Genomic DNA, 14,056 nt, shown 5'->3' on the forward strand with positions numbered 1-14,056 from the left:
TCTTGCCGAGAATCTTGCCCTTAATCTTTTTGTTGACAGCAGTGGCCATAGCATGCTAAATTTTTTCTATACCCTTGATATGTGAAGTATCACTTTTTTTTGTAAATTTGCATATGAACAATCAAAGGGACAACTCCATAGTTGTAAAAGTCCCTAGAAAACACTATCGCCTGTTCCTGTTATCTTCCCTTTTGTGTTATTTTGGCTTGGCATCTGGAGATGGTATTTGCCAAAAGATAATACCTGTACTAGTAAGTTTCCTTCGTTGATTAAGAAGATGGCCCCAATGGTGCTGATCGGTTCTAAAATCAGTGAAAATGAGAGGATGCAGACTGATGGGCTTGGTTTTTTCATTATTTATGGGAATAGAATGAGGCTATATTGAACCAAAGTTGTATGAAGTAATTTGTGACCAAGAGAGCCTGCTGTATTCATCTGAATATAGATAAGCTGCGCTTTCCCCTTCAAGTCTGACTTTCATAAAACTGGATATGTCTTATACCATTCATTCATTCATTTATTTGCTATATACTTAAGTATTTTCCTTTGAAAAAAACCTCGTTTTAGGGCTATGGCCCATATTTGGAGCAATATGTTATTTGATATGAGAATGGATGGACATTATTAATTTTTTGTGACATGATCAATGATTAAAATACTATTGAAATTTCAAACTGAGTAGTAATTAGACCCTTATTTCAAAGCTTCAAAGGAATTGTGATGCTTCTTCCCTTGAGTATTTGCTGAAAATTATTTTCTCTAGAATTGCTTTCTCTGCTAATAACTTTTAAGTTGCTAAAATCTAATGTGTTTTTTTTCTCAGTCTTTGTCCTTAGTGACCTTTGTCACTTTGTCACATACATGCTTTGGACACTGCTGATCACATCTTCCTTTTGGATATGCTCTACTCTTTAGACTTTTGTGACATTATTCCTCTCTTGGTTCCCATTCCTTTTTTTTTTTTTTTTTTGCTAGGCAGTGGGGTTAAGTGACTAGCCCAGTGTGGCACAGCTAGTAAGTGTCAAATGTTTGAGGCTGGATTTGAGCTCTGGTCCTCCCGATTCCAGGCCTGGTGCTCTATCCACTGTGCCACATAGCTACCCCTCTTGGTTCTCATTCTTGCCTGACTGTTCCTCAGTCTTCTTTGTTGGATCATCATCTGTGATGACCCTTACTAAGGGTTTCCCCCTGAGGCTCTATCCTGGGCCTTCTCCTTTCTTTTCGGACTCTCACATAGATGACTTCCAAATCAATGGATTTGACCTTAATTTCTCTGCAGAACTGGAGTTCAAACTACCATAGAAATAAATTGTAGTTGGTAACAACTACCTGTTGGACATGTCCCCCAGATGTATAGTTGTTATCTAAAAGACTATATGTAAAAAATAGGACATGTTTTCTTCCAACTACTACCCTAATCTAGTCTTTCCTATTTCTTTTAGAGGTACCGTCATCCCCCCATTTGCCCAAGTTTACAGTCAAACTTTTTATCCTTGAAGCTTCCCCCTTTCTCCTCCTGTTTCCTCAAATTTTCTTGCATTTCTTTATCTATATACTTATTGGTCAGTGTCTTGAGGAATTACGGTGTATTGAGTGTTTTAGTTTGTTGCACTATGGGAAAGTCGAGAGTACACCTTTTCTTTGCATTTAAGATCAATTATTTGTTTTAAGTTCTTTGTGAGTTCAAGATCTGATGTTTTGATGTTAGTGTGTGCATATAGTAGGCGACTTTTGTTTATTTTGCAAGTACTCTGTTTACATTCTACATATGCTAGGTAAGTAAAGTTTATATTAAACAAAATTATAAATTTTCTTTTATCTTTAGTAACATAACATCCAACATTTTTCAACACACTCTTTGAGAATCTTTTATTATTGATTTATTTTTCTCTTCCTCTCCCCTCTTCCTCCCTCCAAGTACAATCTAATCTCCTTAAGGTCAGATTTTTGTTTTTTTGTTTTTAATCTTGGTTTGTTGTTGCTGTTTGTCCTTGTTCTTGAAGAGGACCATGACATTAGGAAGGTGATGTCATGACTTGCAAGTGAATTGGATTTAAGCGAAGCAGGGCTATGCAAAGTCACCAACCTCATTCTCTCCTCCAGAGACATCTGGGTCCAGTGGCAAACTATAGATCAGGATGACTGGAGATGGTCTTGGGTGCAGTGGGAAACCTTGGCCTTTTTAAGCTAAGGTCTTTACCAGGTCTCAGTTTGTCTGAGGCAACACCCATTCATTGATTAAGGCTAGGTAAGAGATAAGTCAAAGAATGACCTCTTTTACCTAGGCAGAAAATACACACATACATACATACATGCATGTATGTATGTATGTATGTATGTATAAATCTAGGAGGGGAAGACCCTCAGGGTTTCTGGCCAAAAGAGAAAAAAATGCTATTTACATTTATTCTGAGCCATTAGAGCCCAAACAATGACCAAGAGAGGCTTAGGCTGGGACCTATTGTTGGCCAATCAATGAGAGCCAGAGTGATTTGGGTTTAAGGCTTGGACCTTAAAAAGAAATCTAGCCATAAACTCAAAGATATCTTGGGAGGTTTCAGTGATCAAAATTTATATTCCTTTGGGCAGAGTACTCACAGGTAAGGGTATGATTCCCATTGTGGACAGAGGAAGAGGAGGGAGGGAGAGAAGGAGGAAAAGAGGGAAAAAGGGAAGGAAGGAAGGAAGAAGCAAGAAACTGCATTGCTCAAGTGGAACTGACCAGTTAGGGGATCCAGAGGGATACTACTAGTAACTCAGAGATTGTTGTTTCTCCTTTGTTCTTGAAAAGAACCATGAAGTCAGGAAGGTGATGTCATGAATTGCAAGTGAACTGGATTTAAATGAGGCAGGGCTGTGCAAAGTCACAGGCCTCACTCTTTCCTCCAGAGCCATTAATCTTTGTATCCTTAGGCCTATTATGTACACATTAGGTACCTAAGAAATATTTGTTGAATTGAATTGAATTTTACTTTATTAAAATATTTGTTTATTTATTTCTCCCAATCAGGGAGGATGTAAGTGGTTTGATTATTGGTTGTTTGGTAAATAATAATTTTATTATACTTAAATGCTTTCATGGAAATGTGATCTCATTAATTTGGGAAATCCCTCCAGTGTGCATATTGCAACCCATCCTTGTCTGTCCATCCTCGTACTCCTATTAATATCTTCCTCAAAATTTACCAGGTGGTAAGAACTGGATAATACCATAAAGAATGAAATAAGATTATATTTTAACAGACAGGAAAAGACTTGTTACTGATGTCATAATTACCCCTGAGTAAGTTGTATGTAGTCAACTCATGATCTTATTAATGATTAAGATTGGAATTAATTGAAAAAAAAAGAAAAAATTTTATACAAGGAAGATATGCTATATAATTGAAACAGCTTGACTTTTGACTATAGAAAACAATTGAAAATAAAAACTGGGAAAGAACTATAGAAATGATATTGGCACCAACTATAATCTACCTAGGAGTTTAGCAGTATAAAAAAACCCTAAAAAGTACTGTAGTCAACAAGCATCAGACTTACTGGCAGTCAAAAGCAATACTGGGTTAGACTGTAAATTCATATATAAATCTTATTAAGAAGAATGATGGACAGTTTTTTGTAGCATATTCTATCACAGAACAAAAGCTTTATGAGCTTTCTTTAAATTGATTTTACCTTCCATTGCTTTCTATTTGTGAGATAATATTGCAACTCCCTAACACTTACCTGTGTTCTTACAAACAATTTCATTATTGGGAACTGCCTGCACTGATCAAATCCCCGGCCAGTCGTCCTATCCTCCTCACCCCCAGTTATAAAAGCTTATATTTTTATAACCCTTTAAGATTTATAGAATACCTTTTACGTGTTAAATTAGTCCCAGAGATCAAAATTAGGACTGATAGGTAGAAGTTGCAGAAGGGAAGATTTCAACTTAATATAAGGAAAAGCTTACCAGCAGTTTAGAGCTGTCAAAAAGAAGAGAAATGGACTGCTTTGCAAGTTAATGAGTTCCCTTCCTCAGATGTTTTAAAGCAAAGGCTGAATTGCCTTGTACAGAGGCAGTGTCTTCATCATTAAAATGAGGGGGTTGGACTCAATGGACTATAAGGTTCCCTCCAGTTCCATATCTATGATCATATGGTCTTTTGAATGACCTCTGACTGTACCTTTGAAATAATTTACTTGTATATGAATATTATTTAAATTGTGCAGTTTGTTTTCTTAATCAGACATTTTCTGTTCTCCTAAATGTATTAGACATGGAGACAGAATGATTGATTTTGAGTTCATTTTTTGCTGCATTATTTATTTGGCATTGTCACTTTCAAATCATCTATAACAATATTTATATTACTACGTATCTCAGGGTTGATGAGGCGCTGTAAAATATTTTGTAAATGTGTGTTTTAATTATGATTTTCTTCATAATTTTTGGTGTTCCACTTGGTGTTCCATTAGGAAAAATTTCTAGCATTTTTCTTTCTGTTTATTCCCCCAGGGTTCCTTGGACATCAAAGTAAACGTTTTCTTGTCTAAAGATCATTGTCATTAATCTTTACCATGGCATCTGGGACTGAGTCAGTTATGTTTAAAGAGTTTTGCCCCTTATACTATCTCCTCAATGCCATTCCAGCTAAAATCCAAAAGGGCTTTCGCTCTATTGTGGTTTACCTCACAGCACTTGACACCAACGAGCACTATATTGCAGTGGGCAGTAGCATTGGGATGCTCTATCTTTACTGCAGACAGTTAAATCAGATGAAAAAATACAATTTTGAGGTAAGTTTATTCTTCAGCACAGGGCTGCATTAAATAAAATCTTGTGGCATAGTGGGAAAAGATTTGGATTTGAATATCAATCAGTCTATCTGACTATCTTAAAAAGTTAGGTCCTGCTTTGTAGAAAATGGCAGTATGCATATTTCATAAAAGGGTAAATACTGGAATCAGTTTGGTGGCTTATTTAATTTTCATGTTATATCTAAGTCTTCTTAATAGACTTTCAAAAAATTTCTGAGTTATTAGGTATTTGGTAATGTTGGCAGTTCAGAGTGAAGATTAACCTTTGGCCCACCAAAATGGGCCATTTATGTCTGTGCTACAGAAACTACTGCCACCTTTTTCAGATTGTAACAGAAAAACTGCCTGCCTGCACCATGTTTTATTGCTTTCCTAGAGATCAGAATCATAATCTGAAAAACTTATGGCCTTATTTTTCAGAGGACAGATGTTCATTCATATCAGTGCCAAGAGGCTTCCTTTTCTGAATTTAATCCTTGTAGACTTAGATTTGAAGATCATATATTGCTTTATTGGCATCATAATGCTAATCAAGTATGTAATATTTTAATGGAAACAAGTTTTATCAAATAAAAGTGACAGTAAAGAAGATTGAGTAATGCTTATGACTCCTTTATGTAATTTTTACTCATGTTTTTGTAACTATTAATTTATGTTTGTAGGACTGTAGGATGTCAAAGTTGAAGGAAACATAGACTGTCAGAGGTGGTTGGGATCTCAGAATCCTAGAACCACAAGATGTTAGAATTAAAAAATGTCTTAGAAATTTAGCCCAGTTTCTTTTTCATTTTTTTAAAGGGGTGGAGGGTGGGAAGAAGAGAAAATAGATTTTTGTAGGTGAATAAATGAAATGAAGTGAATAAATGACATAAATCTAGCCCAAGTACTTAATTTTATATTTGAGAAAATTCAGGCCCATAAAGGGAAAGTAAGTTTCAAAGGTCACATAGTGGGTTAGTGATTCAAATCAGAGGATAATTTTTTGTTAAAAAACTGCTTAAAGTAAATTATAAATTTTCCTTTTTTGGGAAAATCTATGTTTATTGAATGACTTCAACCTTAATATGTTCCATAAAAAAAGAAACTTAATTCGCAACATTTATGCTCTTAGGAGCCTAATTTTTTCTTCTCAAAAAAAAAAAAAAGAAAAAAGAAAACCCCTAAATTTTATGCCCAAATTTTAAAAGAAATTATTCATGAAAGTGGTTTTCTGATTATTTTTTGAAGCAAAATTATGAATAGGAATGCATTTCTAGAAACTGTATTTTAAAAAAGCATAGCAGGATGTGAAAAGATTCCTAAACTAGAAGTCAGGAGATCTGAGTTTTAATGCCAATTTTGTTATTAGCTTATTCTCTGCCCTTGGTAAAGTCATTTCCCCTTTCTATTTTCCTGTTGTCTCATTTGTGAAATGAAGTTAGATCTCCCTGAGACCCATTCCAGGTCTGAACGTTTTATCTATCATTTATGAGGATAAATAATTTTTTTAAAAATCCAAACATTTTATGTCTTTCAGTAGAGAATGAAAGTAAACCTTTTTTTAATTAAAAATTTTTTAATTTACATGAATCTATTTTCTTTCCCTGCCCCCTCTTCCATTACTTTGGCAGTAATTAACACAGAAAAATCACAGAAATTTGTGTTTTGTAGACAGAAAAAAGTAAAATTTTGACTTTTCAGTGAGATAGTAGAGACTAATAATAATAACTCACCTTTATACAGTGGTTTATGTTTTACAGAATGCTTTAAAAAGTACAGCTCAGGTTAAGTGACTTGCTTGCTTAGAGTCATATAACAAATAATAGAGGCTGAATTTGAATTCAAATTTCTTAATTCCTGAATTCATTACATTTCAACAAACATTTAATTCGTTGTTTTTTTTCTTGGTCATGATGCCTGTCTACCACATTTCTATCAGTTTGATCTCCATACAGAAATATAGTAATCATTCAAATATTTTTGAGTAGCTACTATATGACCTAAGTACTCAGTATATGTGTATGTAAAAAAAGATATAGTCTTGCCCCCTAGGAATTCAGCAATGGTTTATTATGTTTCTATTGCCTGCAAAATACCACGCTGGGCAAAAGGGGAGACAAAATAAATATTTTCATGGTGCTTACTGATAATAAAAATGGCACATATATGCCATATATGTGTGTGTGTGTATGCACACACATATACATACACATATATGTATGTATATATGTATGTGTGTATGTATATGCACACATATACATACACATATACACATGCATGTATGCACATATGCACACACACATATATAAACTAACACAGGTGGGAGGTAGGACTTTTGGTTTTTTCATCTGCAAAGTGAAGGGGCTGTGCTAGATCCCTTAAGATCCTTTAAGATCCCTTCCAGTTTCAGGGTCATCTAGAAGGTACAGTGGATAGAGTGTTGGACTCAGAGTTAAGAAGACCTGACACTTAGTAGCACTGTTTGACTCTAGGCAAGTTACTTAACCACCATCAGCCTTAGTCTCCTTAACTGTAAAATGGGAATAATAATAGCACCTACTGTACAGAGCTGTTGTGAAGAACAAATAAGGTTCTAATATTTATAAAGTGCTTTGTAAACCTTAAAGCACTATATAAATGTTATCAATTATTACAAAATCTTTTGTTAATTAAACTAGCATATATTGCATCAAAGTGAAGCCTGCTGCTATGTTGGTGATGTTTGCTTACTTTTTAGTTTTAAAATGCTTAGCCGAGTGCAATTTCCCTAGTTTGACAGGTTTGTTTTACTTCATTAGGGGAAAACTGAATCTATAACAGTTGTTAAACTCTTAAGCTGCTTTGATGATCTTGTGGCAGCTGGCACAGCCTCAGGCAGGGTTGCAGTCTTTCAGCTTGTGTCTTCATTGCCTGGTAGAAATAAACAGGTAAGTGCTAAAACTTTTAAAATATTTTACACATTTTGGCAAATTCCTGATGGATTTTAATGGATTTATTTTTAATGCTTTATCATCTGGGAAATAAGTATTCAGAACAATTTAATAATAAATAATTTTAAAGTGCTTATGCAAAACGCCTTGAAGTTTTCTGGTACACATTTTATTCCAGACTGAGATGCTTGATGTGTAGATTGACATCCTGATTCTAATGTTTTTAAGTATAAGTTCCATTAGTAGTCTCATTTTAGAGATGTGGAGACTGGTTCTCCCCACTTGTTTGGGAACTGGATGTGGGGTGGCAATAAGAACTATGAATAAGTAGATGAAGGTTGTTGATTTGCCAGAAACAAGGGGTGGAAGAGAAATAAGTTATACCCTTCAGTCCTCCCTATCCACACATGAATGATTTTTATACATTCATGTCTTAAGCCTTATAATCTCAGGCTTCTTTTTTTTCCATGTATTTTATTGACATTTTTTCATAGCTTCGGAGATTTGATGTAGCTGGTATTCACAAAAATAGCATTACTGCTTTGGCTTGGAGTCCCAATGGCATGAAGTTATTCTCTGGAGATGACAGAGGGAAAATTGTCTTTTCTTCTTTGGATCTTGACCAGGTACATATTTTTAAAGGTTACAAATGTTGGTTTTTAGCCTTTATGTTTTTATTGTAAAGCCTTAAATCCGAAACTCAGAATTTTATTTTTAGCCAGTCAGCGAAGTATTCTTTTTTTTTGTTTGTTTGTTTGTTTTGTTTGTTTGTTTTTAGGCAGTTGGGGTTAAGTGACTTGCCCAGGGTCACACAGCTAGTACGTGTCAAGTGTCTGGTCTGAGATCAGATTTGAACTCAGGTCTTCCTGACCCCAGGGCTAGTGCTCTATTCAGTGTGCCACCTAGCTGCCCCCATCAGCTAAGTATTATTACGAATAATACCATTCTAATCTCAAATTTTATATAGCAATTTATTGCAAAGTTTCTTCAGATATTTTATAAAACCGAACTTCTCTCAGTAAGAGAGTGGCCTGCATCTCTGATGGAACGTATAAGGCTTTCCCTTTGGGTCCACTATTTTGGGAAGGTTCCTTGAAGTGAGAGAAAACACTCCCTAAGTCGTTTTTGTAGACAAGTAGACAAGGTTTCAGTGGATATTGAACTGGCCACTTGACAAACCCTGTTAATGGCCTTCTCCCCATCCCAGTGGGGAGGGGGAGCAGGAGTGAGGTGCTGGGGGTGGCAGAGGAGGTTTCTAAGAGAACTATTCCTAGTCCCACCTTCACAGCCACAAGAGCAGTTGGGCATTTCTTTATAGCATTCTACATTTTACACAGTTCTTTCTTTTGACTATAACAACCCTGTGAGACAATTATTGTTTCAGTTTTGTAAATGAGGAAATTGAGGCTCAGAAATGAAATGACTTATCCAAGAACCTACAGCTAGTAGGTGGTGGAAGCATGAACTCAAATCTTTCTACTGCAAATCTGTTGTAATGCTATACTTTCCCCCATAATGCTCTTCTATCACACAGCTAAGGACATGGTGCCTAAACATAGTAGACGTTGATTATGAGGATCAAATAAGATAATAGTGGAAGTGCTTTGCAAACTTAAAGTACTACATAAATATAAATTATTGTAATTTTAGTTAAACTCTTCTTGAGGTATAGTGCTCAATATCACATAGCTCCAATTCATTTATTGTGGTCACTTTGAGATGATTGGAGATTCTGAGCTTCTCATTATAGAAGTGCAGTGTGGGAAAAAGCATCTTATGGAACAGATGTGAAGCTAGAGTCTCACTGTAACTTTGTAGAAAGAACCCTGGACACCTGGGTTAGACTCCAGGCTCTCATACTTAATAGCTAATTTTCTCAGCTGTAAATGGGCTAATAGTAGTATATTACTTGGTAGTTTCCCTTTGAATTTGAAAGAAAATACTATGAGGTAAAAATTAATTTATCCATGTTTTCACCAGCAAGGAATTTTCAAAAGCATTATTTTGAATGGGAAGCCACAGAGTTTAAAGTATTGAAGCATGAGGTTCAAGGTGTAAATTGACTCAAATACTAAATTTCTGAATTAGCAAGCATATTTAGTTTTCAAGAATGATCATTATCAAAGTTAGAATGTTTTAGTTCAAAATTGATGGTGTATTTATTAATTTTTTTTTTTGTAAGGGAGTCTGCAACTCCAGCTTGGTATTAGAAGAACCATCTTCAATTGTACAACTAGATTATAGCCAGAAAGTTCTTCTGGTCTCTACCTTACAGAGAAGTCTGCTTTTTTACACTGAAGAGAAATCTGTCAAGCAAGTTGGAACCCAACCAAGAAAAAAGTAAGATATATATGCCTTAATTTGAGCACCTCTATTGGGTCAGAACTTTGTCCTTACTTTGATCTTTTGAAGTAAGTCCAGTAAGTTCAGATACTTCATTGTATCTTTGATTTCATCAGTGTGAATCCATTGTCTACTCCTACACATGAGCTAACTACTCCTCATCCTGTGTGATTCTTATCCATTTGCTCTTGAAACCCTTCTGGAAGATTTTCCCACTGTTCTAAAGGCCTTCCCCTAGAACTTTCAGCATTTCATGAGGACCTTTGTAATAGTTAGATTGTTCAACTTATCCACTGACCTCCGTATATCACTTAGCCTACCTACCTCCTTTTCTAGTCATAATTTCCTGGATTATGTCTTTTATTTGATTTCTTATGTGTATTTGTCTGATTTCCCCTTATCAAGTTTGGGAAAGCCTAAGATAGCTGTGTAATCTACAAGTACTACCTGGGGGAGATGGGGTTTCTTTCTTTCTAAGAGACTGTCATAGATCAATGTTGACCTAGGAGATGCTTACACTCATTACATTACATTACATCAGAGTTTATAGCTGCACCCACTATTCCATGATTTCAAAAGTCATGTAGTTTAAATTACCAGTTAATAATACTAGCTTACATTTACATTGTACTTTAAAGTTTTCAAAGTGCTTTCCTCTTAAAGCCCCTGTGCTATAGGTAGTGCCATTATTATCATCCCCATTTAGCAGATGATGAACTGATATTTGAAGAGATAAAGTGAGTTCCCTGTCCTTACATGCTATTGAAGAGGATGACCAACTTTCAGCCTCAGGTTTCCTGATTCTCATTCAAGCAGTCTTTGTACTCTGCCATGCCTCCTGTTTAGTGTGAGAATTCCTTCTGTAATATTCATAAGCACACAAAATGTGAGAAGTGGAAGGGACTCAGAGGTCATTTACTCCAACTCGTATCTGAACAGGAGCCTCTTCTATACCATCTGTAGAAGATTAGCTATAAAGCTGTACTTATGTTTTTATCATTTGAAGGGATTCTTCCTTTGAGCTCAGTGATCAGACATGATGTTGAATTGAAGTTCTGCCATTAAAAAAACTTCAGTGTCATCTCACCAAAAGTGTGTTCTGATGATCTTCATTTTAGAGCAGAGTTTTGTGTAAAACTCTTTGTAATGAGATTTAATTAGCAAAGAGCCTGACAAATCATTGAGGCTGCTGAAATAAAAAAGAAATGCCTAAGTGATTTCATCTTTTGAATATATGGCTTAAACCCCAAGGACAGTACGACATTGAGGGTCGAGTATTTTATTGTATAAAATGAATGTGAATAGTGGACAAATGAACAAGACTTGTAAAGCTCAAGGAACTGAATATAGGGATGTTAATACAGTGGTGACTTGACTAGGGCCTGGTATAGAATTAGGACTGGAGGGAGAAAAGCTATGTAGTACAGGGGAAAGGACGGTGGACTAAGAGTCAAGGATCTGGAATCTATTCCCTGCCTTGTCACTGACACTTTGGAAAAGTTACTTCTCCCCCAACACACCTTCCCTCCCCCGATTAGTTTTCCTCATTTGTAGACTACGAATATTTTAATAGAAACAGCACTGTGTTTAGATTCAGAAGACCTGGGTTCAAATCCTGTCTCTGTTACTTAATACTGGTATGTTCTTGAACAAGTCACTGAACTTGTTTGTGTTGCATTTTTCCTTATCTATAAAATTAAGAGGTTGGAATAGGTGATCTCTAGTCTCTTCTAGATCTAAGTCCTGTGACCCAGTAGAAGAAATTGCATACAAAATATTTCACAACTTTCTGGTTCTCTGGAATTAATTAGTGTTATCATGGGTGTATGACAGAAGAATAATCAGTAGGACTTAGTGGAAGATAAGGCGGAAGAGAGAGAGGAACTAAAGACCATTCTATAGCTTGCAGTGTTGGGATGATTCTGGTGGTGCTGTTGCTATTGCTGCATAGGTGTCTCTCACACACACACACACACACACACACACACACACACACACACACACACACACACACACACACACACGTAAGGCAAGTATCTTTATTTCATAGCTGAGAAAACAAAGGCTCAGGGAGGTTAGATGATTTGACCAGTCAAGTAGCTAATTAAGTGCAGATCTAAGACTTGAACCTAGCTAGGTTTTTTACTCCAAGCCTATACTCTTTCCACTATATCCCAATGACATTAATGGGTAACTTCTAAATGAGTACTGAAACAGACTGGTCATCTGGCCAACACGTTAATTGTGTATTTCACAGTAGTCCTGATATTGATAAACTTTGAAGAAATGAAAGGACAACACTCCCACTTTAAGCGTTAGGCCCAGAATTATTTTATGTGACACTTTAAAGAGGGTGGTTTGAGGAATTTTAATAGGTTAATGTTTTTGACATCTTCCCTGTAGAGAACAGAAGGAAAAGATGAACGCAAAACAAGTGATAAAGGGGAAAAATGAACCTCACTTTAGACTGGTCAAATCTTAGCTTGATAAAACTATATAATGGTAGTAATCCCAAATCAAATTTGCTTATATGGTTTCTTTTTTTTTTCCCCACTTTAATTTTAGCACAGGAAAATTTGGAGCATGTTTTATTCCTGGGTTGTGCAAGCAAAGTGACCTCACATTGTATGCTTCAAGGCCTGGGCTACGGTTATGGAAGTCTGATGTCCATGGAACGGTTCAGGCTACATTTATCTTAAAAGATGTGTTTGCCGGAGGAGTAAAACCCTTTGAACTGTATCCTCGACTTGAACCAGCTGACACGGGAAGTTGCACATCAGAGAAACACCTAGGGCTTGTGTCATGCTTCTTTCAAGATGGCTGGGTATTGAGCTGGAATGAATATAGTATTTATTTATTAGACACTATAAATCAGGTAGGTAAAGGCACTGTGTGTAGGTGTTTTAGGTTGAGAGATTGTTAGTATGTAGACTTTTATTTTGTCTCATTTCTCCTTTAATGATATCGATATATCATTTATGCAGTGTTTGTTGTTTTGCTATGCCTCTTCTTTCCATTTACTTAGTATGGAAAATCGTGGAATGCTTTGCTAATTTTTCTATTTATAATTTTTGTTTCATGGTTTTAAAACTTTGAAAAACTAATTTTGTTGGTATCTTAAATTTTTATATCACCTTCATTTTCTACTTTCCACTTCCACCTTCCACTCTCCCCTATCTAGAGAGGCATCTCTTATAATAAAGACAGAAAAAAAAAGAAAGAAAAGTAGTTCAGTAGAATTAATAACATATCATTTCAATGGCATATGCAGTGTTCCATACCCATCCTCCCCCACTTCTGCAACAGAGGAAGAAAGAGACATTCTCATATCCCCTTTTGCGTTTTTTTTTTTCTTTTTTGGCTAGGTAATGGGGTTAAGTGACTTGCCCAGGGTCACACAGCTAGTAAATGTTATGTGTCTGAGGTCAGATTTGAACTCGGGTCCTCCTGACTCCAGAGTCGCTGCTCTATCCACTGCACCACCTAGCTGCCCCTCATACCCCCTTTTTGCTTGATCATTATAATTTCATAGTATTTCCTCTATATTTTATTGTTCTTTCTTTTCACATTATTTTCCTGGTACTGTTTACTTCACTGTGCATCAATTCACATGAGTCTTTCCTTGTTTCTCTGGCTTCTTCATATTCATCTTTTATTACAGTGAAGTAATAGTTGATCATATTAATGCAGCACAATTTCTTTAGCTATTTCTCAATCAATAGGCATCTATTTTGTTTCCAAGTTCTTTGCTGATACAATGTGCTATTGTAAACATTTTGGTGGAGATTCTTTCTTTCTGTCTTTGACCTTTTTGGGATATTTGCCAGCATATAACCAGGGATCTCAGTGGTCAAAAAATAAAATTGTACTGATTCATAGCTCCAACAACAGCACTTATTTGAATGGAAATTATTTTCTCTCTACCCCAATTTCTCTCTAGTTTGTGATTTCATCTCTCTAACAGCCCTTCATTTTCCTTCTTTTTTGGGGTGGGGAGGAAA

The 14,056-nt window shown here is 35.7% G+C and overlaps 1 protein-coding gene across 3 annotated transcripts in view; it reads left to right on the forward strand.

The window, feature by feature from the left end:
* TECPR2 (tectonin beta-propeller repeat containing 2) overlaps window positions 1–14,056 on the forward strand; it is a 145,532-nt gene that overhangs the window by 25,509 nt on the left and 105,967 nt on the right. For all 3 annotated transcript variants that reach the window (XM_027849260.1, XM_027849262.1, XM_027849263.1), the window contains exons 2-6: window positions 4,502–4,782; window positions 7,581–7,709; window positions 8,207–8,338; window positions 9,895–10,052; window positions 12,621–12,930. In XM_027849260.1, coding sequence (XP_027705061.1) covers window positions 4,564–4,782; window positions 7,581–7,709; window positions 8,207–8,338; window positions 9,895–10,052; window positions 12,621–12,930 — 948 coding nt within the window. In that variant the 5' untranslated portion in view covers window positions 4,502–4,563. The remainder of the gene's footprint in view (window positions 1–4,501; window positions 4,783–7,580; window positions 7,710–8,206; window positions 8,339–9,894; window positions 10,053–12,620; window positions 12,931–14,056) is intronic.

Source organism: Vombatus ursinus, unplaced genomic scaffold (genome assembly GCF_900497805.2).
Source record: "Vombatus ursinus unplaced genomic scaffold, bare-nosed wombat genome assembly UNPS02007284.1, whole genome shotgun sequence".
NCBI lineage: Eukaryota > Metazoa > Chordata > Mammalia > Diprotodontia > Vombatidae > Vombatus > Vombatus ursinus.